The sequence below is a fragment of the Nestor notabilis genome, unplaced genomic scaffold, assembly GCF_000696875.1.
Source record: "Nestor notabilis isolate BGI_N333 unplaced genomic scaffold, ASM69687v1 scaffold13083, whole genome shotgun sequence".
Taxonomy (NCBI): domain Eukaryota; kingdom Metazoa; phylum Chordata; class Aves; order Psittaciformes; family Psittacidae; genus Nestor; species Nestor notabilis.
In genome coordinates, this window is record NW_009920696.1 from 39364 (window position 1) to 45512 (window position 6149).

General features: G+C 55.6%; 1 protein-coding gene across 1 annotated transcript in view; it reads right to left on the reverse strand.

The window, feature by feature from the left end:
- Positions 1 to 6108, reverse strand: part of TMEM240 (transmembrane protein 240) — a 14010-nt gene extending 7902 nt beyond the window's left edge. The window contains exons 1-2 of the mRNA XM_010010812.1: positions 6052 to 6108; positions 5716 to 5822 (exon numbers count right to left, since the gene is read on the reverse strand). Of these exons, the coding sequence (XP_010009114.1) occupies positions 5716 to 5822; positions 6052 to 6108 (164 nt within the window). The remainder of the gene's footprint in view (positions 1 to 5715; positions 5823 to 6051) is intronic.
- Between the last annotated feature and the right edge of the window lie 41 nt (positions 6109 to 6149).

Genomic DNA, 6149 nt, shown 5'->3' on the forward strand with positions numbered 1-6149 from the left:
GCTATTGTCCCTTCTGGTGACCTTGTGTGTGCGCTGCCTGCTGCAGCCACGGCACAGCACGGAGCCTGCAAAACAAGCGCCGCTGAGCTGTCGTGTGAGATGCAAAGAGCCCATCGCTGCCTCCACACCTTCCACTGCTCCCCTGCCATGGGGATGTCACACGCTGGTGCTCCGGCTCCCTCCCGGGCAGGCGTCAGCCTCAGCAGACGTGTCCCATCTCCCAGGCTCACGCTGCAGTTGTCACAGCCTGGAATGACCCATTCCCCACCTCCAGCAGCAGCAGGGTTTGGGGGAATGTGGGTTATCCTGCCCTGCTGCCAGCCCCCCGGGCACAGCCAGCACCCAGGCGTGCCCTACACGGGGCTGCAAGCAGAGCTAGAGGGAAGCAAAGAGCCCTCCTTGTTCTGCATCCCTGTCTGACCTTGCAGCCTCTTCCCAAACACACCAAGCAGCCTCTCCCAGCTTGTGCCAGCAAAGCCAGTCTGAAGACCAGTGCGGATGGCACCATGGCACAAGTGACAACAGCTCCCCGGGACCCTTGGCACTGTAGCAGCTATTAGAAGGCTAAAAGAGGCCTGGAGGTCTCAAGCACTAGGCAATGAGCGCTCGCAGCACATCCGCAGTGGATGTGGGGACAAAGAGGTTTAATGACTTGCCCAGAGTGGTTGGGAAAGGAGGAATCAGGGCAAAAATGTACTCTGTGTACCCCCAGGAGCAGTGCTGCTAGCCCGGGACAGAGCCCAGAGAGCAGCATTATACAAACCCATGCTGCCACCAAACGACACAGCTCCAGCACCACCAGCCATCCTCCCTGGTCACTGGTGCTGCTGGTGACCCAGCCACAGGGCAGAGCCCCAGGGAGCAGCCACCTCACACATCAACACCCTGTGCCCTGCCACGCTGCTGGGAAGCAGCAGCCCATTGCACTGCAGGGACTCCATGTGCACCAGTTGCTCTGGAGGGGTCCAGCACAGCCTTGTCCTGACGTATTCCCTCCTGGATCTGAGCCCACTGGGAACAGGGCTGAAGGAGCCCTCAGACAGATGGGCCCGCAGCTCAGCTGCAGGGTGTTGGCATCAGGTAGGGCTGACACCCCTCTCAGTCCTTTCTAACCCTGCTCACGGGGAGAGACACTGCTGGGAGGGAAAGACTCAGCCAAGGTCACTCAGAAGGTCAGTGGCAAGGAGAGTACGTGCCAGAGCTCCTGAGGTCCCTGTCCCTTCCCAGGCACGGGACTTCCAAGCCCCCGCCGACTGTTTTGGCCGGCCCTTGCTCCATGCAGGTGTCATCTGTTCTCTCCATCTCACCCTGCCTCCACGGACGCCCTTTGGTGTTTTTCCTTTGCATGACATCACCGAGCTCCTGATCTGCTGCCAGCTCTCTGCTTCCAGAGAGGACCCTTTACTGGCTGGGACAGAGACATTCGGGCTAGGACAGTGCTACACTCCTGCAGTGCCCCATAGCCCTGCTCTCTCCTGGGAATAGGTACATCCCCAACCAGAGGGGCTGAGCCGCCTGCATGCAAGCAGGCCCCAACATAGTGATTTGGACAGCCTGACTACCTCCACATGCTGAGGACAGAGAGTGCCAAGCTCCCCCAGGGATCTGCTCCAGCAGGCACATTCCTGCACGGCACCAACAGGAGCCAGCAGGAGTGTAAATGAGGCTGTCACCCCTTCTTCCTCCAGTGAGAAGGCAGATGTTAAGAGAGGAACAGTCCCTGTCATACCAGCAAGTCTGTGCATGCTCGGTGTCAGCACCAGGTGCCAGGGCCAGCCCTGTCTCTGCTGATGTTCTCTCTCCATGCACCATCACTACATGAGCTCCCCTTCCCACCAAGCAGCTGTGGATGCACTTTGATTGGCCTCAGGGCTTCTGGCAGCTTTGCCCTCCTTGGCTCCAGTGGGAAAGCCCTAGGCCAGCCTAACAGCAGCACCCCACACACAGATGAGCACATCTGCTCCCACTCACCGCACAAGGACCATCCGGCTCCACTCTGGGAGTAGGAGCACTCCAATGGCAACGCCACTGCCCAGCCCAGGCTCATTCACACTGAAGAGTGGCTCGATGGATGGCATTGAGCACACCACAAACACGTACCAGCCTTGACCAGCTGCTTGTCTGCACTGGGCAGAAGGGCAGCTCGGATGTGCAGCTCCAGCAGCATCACGCCCAGCACCACAGCACCAGCCAACCAAAGGGTCCGGTCCCTGCAGCCACAGGGGTTTCACAGCCCTCAAACCTTGGCACAGCACAGCCACAACTCCCTTCCCACATCACAGACCTGAAAAGGTCCAACCTCAAACCCTGACCCACAGGGATGTGCACAGCAAGGGTAGCAGTGTCCAGCAGGGACAGGGCTGAAAAAGGGAATGGGTTTCTTCCCCAAATGTGTTGACCCCAGTGACTCTCCCCAGTCACACAAAAGTGCTTAGGACCATGATAAAACCCCAAAGTGTAGTCCCCAGCTGCAGGATATGAGGCCCTGTCTATGAGGCAAGGGTTGGCAGAGGGTGTTTCAGGAAGAAGCAGGCATGGTGCCATAAGCCAGCACTTCCTTCCACTTGTCCTGGTATCTTCTTGCTAGGCCCATGAGAGCAAAATGGGCACAGACCGCACTGACCATGAGGACAGACCCCAGCCACAGCCTCCAAGCAACCTGAAGAGCTCTTTGAGGAGCAGCCAGACCACTCTGCCTTGCTGTCCATGCACACAAGTGATTCTGGTGAGCCCAGAGCTACCAAAACCTGGGCAGAGCCTGGGGCACCCTGTGGCACAGCTCGTGCTGCTGCCTTCCAGCCTCCCACCAGAGACCAGCACTGAAGGGATGTCCCAGACACCCCTCCTGGGGGAGCAGCAAGTGTGGGCAGAAAACAGTGAGGAGAGGGAGCTGGAAACAGCCAGGCCCCCATCCTATTGCCACAGGAATGGAGATCCAGCTGCAGATGCATTAATGGACACATCTGCCTTTGCCCCTCTCCAGCCATGGTCGGAGCCAGGATTCCAGGGCTGCCTGCAGTCTTCTGCCTGGGAAGGGCACTCCAGCAGCAGAGAGCAGCAGGGACAGCCAAGACCTGAAGCCTGGGCTTTTCCCTGGAGCCTAGCAGGGATGAGGTGGGACATGGTGTCCTGGGAGAGGCAGAGCCCCACATCCCCAGCACGCCTGGCTTCAGCTAGCACTGAGACACAGAGGGTCAGCCCTGGCTGTCCACAGCCACCACCAGCAAGGCAACAGCCCCAGCCCCTCACACCAACATGAGCTCAGTGCAGATTCTTGTTCCTCCTGCAGAGCACATCCTGGGGAAGGAGTCAGCTCTGATACCCTGAGGAAGGATACAACCAGGACAGGAGAGTAGGAAAACATTTCCGAGTGAATTAGAGGGGGTCACTGACACCAAGACCTAGGCTAGGGCACGAGGGAAGAACAGTCACCGCAGCAGCTCAACCTATTGCACATCAATCTTCATTTATTCCACTTCTTCCTTCCATTTCTGCACCATTTACTCATTTTCCCCATTCCTCCTGCAACACACTGAACTGCAGCCAGTTCCCTCCTCCAAGGACTCCCTTTGGTTATTGGCAAATGAAGAGTCCTGTATCAATCCCTGGCACCACTGCTCACAGATGCATCCTTGCCTAGTGCAAGGCAGAATTGCTTATGGCTCATCTATGTGCACTAAAGAGCTGCACCCAGAGCACTTGGACAGCCGACAAAAAGGCACATTCACCATCACCTGCCTTATAAATCAGAGAACTCAAAACACTGGCACTTGGGCAGCAGTCAGAGCTCACAGTGAGGATCCCAGACTGAGCCTTAGCACGAGGCCACACAAGTCCCACAGCACAGTGATGCTTTGTGCAAAGGTCTTCTCCATCAGAGCGTGAACGTGTTGAAACCAACCCTCATGCTCACAAGAGCAATGCCCAGGGGCAGAGACTGGCATGCTTCTTCTGTTGGCAAGAGCCATTGCTTCTACACACCGAAGGCAAGTGGTAAATTTCTGCTTTTTGCCTCCTCTCAGATCCATGAGTGACGATTTGGAAGCTGGTTTCTGCTCTTTCTAAGAAAGGACCTAACTATGGCGAGAGGACCACGGCTAATTCACCGGCTCAACAGCATCTCTACAGTGAGAGGAGAGAGAAGGGCCACTGTCACCTCCTCAGCCCTGGGCAGAGGGGACACTGCCAACACCACCAGTGAGACCTGACATGTCTCAGCCACTCCAGTGTGTAAGTCTCTTACCAGCAGCCAATTTCCACCACCACCGAACACAGCTGTGACAAGCAAAAAGGGAAACTGGTTGAAGAGGCAGAGGCAAACTCTTAAACTAGTGAAAAACACCAAGATGACTCCAAAATGTTACCTTAAAAAAGACAATCCCTGCCGAAAAATAAAGCCAAAGATGCTGTGGATGTTTCTTGCCCACAGTCTTCCCCATTGACCCCAACACAGGGTGCCTGAGGAGCCCGAGGAGCCAGTACTGAGGGTTTGCTCACCAGATCCCTGAGGCCTGGCTGCATCTGGCCCTAGAGGCTTGTACCTTCTTTGCTGTTCTGCCACAGGAGCCTGGGGAGGAACCATGGGGAGAAAGGTAACGATCACCGTCGGTGAATGAAGCAGAGTGGAAGGGCAAAGCAGTTTCCCTTCATTAAACTGTACACATCCCAGTTTCAGATCAGCTTCCACACCAGGGGCACCAGAGGGATGCGACACCAGGGAGACAGGATGCAGCTGGTTCCAGAGGATGCTCAAAGAGGGGTAAGGCTCGATCTGAACGCTGGATGTGACAGGGGAGGGCTCCCCCAGCAACGTCCTTTGGTTGGCACAGCCTTGTGCTGCTTTACTTCCCCACAGAGAAGAAACTCTCCAGCAGCAGCAGGCAGCGAGTACCCAGGCACAGGAGGGGAATAAGGGCTCAAAGGGATCACTGACGGCAGTCCCATAGTGAAGAGAGACATTCACCCCCAGCACTCAGTCCCCAGGCTTTAACAGGAGAGCAATTAAAGCTCAGTTGAGCTCTCCAGCACTCACACATGACTCAAGAAGTGAACCCTGTTCAGGAGGATTAAGCATTGCCAAACAGCCATGGGGAGAGGTGGGTATTTGTCCAGTCATAAACTCGCACGCAGCAAAGGCATCACTCCTGGCACAGGATCCACCCCGATGCTCTGAGCTGACTCAATGCTCCACAAAGCACAGCACAGCTACCCCTGTCCAGCACCATCACAACTCTCAGGAGGAAAGGCACAGAGAATTAAAAGCCGATCAAAGATTACAAAGCCTCAAAGTGACTCTGTCCTAGACAGCAACATTCTCTCCTGGACACAGAACCTCCAATGCCCATTCCATTTAAGCCACCAACTGCAACACCAGGACCACAAACACACCGAGAAACAACGCAGCCACTGACGACAACAGCAGAATCACGAGCGTTTAAATCAAAGTTACTTTCCCAGGGCTCCCAGATGCACATACACGACATGCACACAAAGGAAAACGGACTTCCAGGCCCTCACAAAACTCTTCTGCCGGAAAAACCAAACACACACACACCCCATGTTCATGCAGGAAGGTGAGACACAGCCAGAATGCAAAGATGGTAGCCCAGCCAGCAGCACCCCGCCGCTGGCCACCACCTCACTGTGCCTTTCCGATGGGATGAGGTGGGGAGGGGCTGGGGGAGCCGGGTGAAAGCTCTGATGCAGGGAACTTACCTTCCACAGTTGCAGTGACAAACTCGGTCTTCCCCTCTCAGATGCGGTAAGATGTAATTGTGAAATCTGTCCAACAACGCATTCATGTCCATCAAGCAAGCTATTGCCTGTAAGAGCCCATAACCAAGGCATCTGGTCAACTCTGGATGATGGAATAAAACATTGACTCGAGTTTGATTGCCAAAGACTGAAGCAGTCATAAAGAAAAATAATCTTTGGTGTTTAATGGGGCACATGCACACGCGCACACACACAGAGGTGCACAGGCTGAGGGACAGTGCGGGGAGGGGAAGAGGAGGAGGGATGGAGGGGAGGGAAATAAGCAAAATCTCTTACCATAACGATAGAGGCGCCCAGGATCATGAAAATCATGGTGTTTGCATTCATGGACATCAATAGGGAATTGCCAGCGGTCGGGTCCGTCCAGCCCGCGG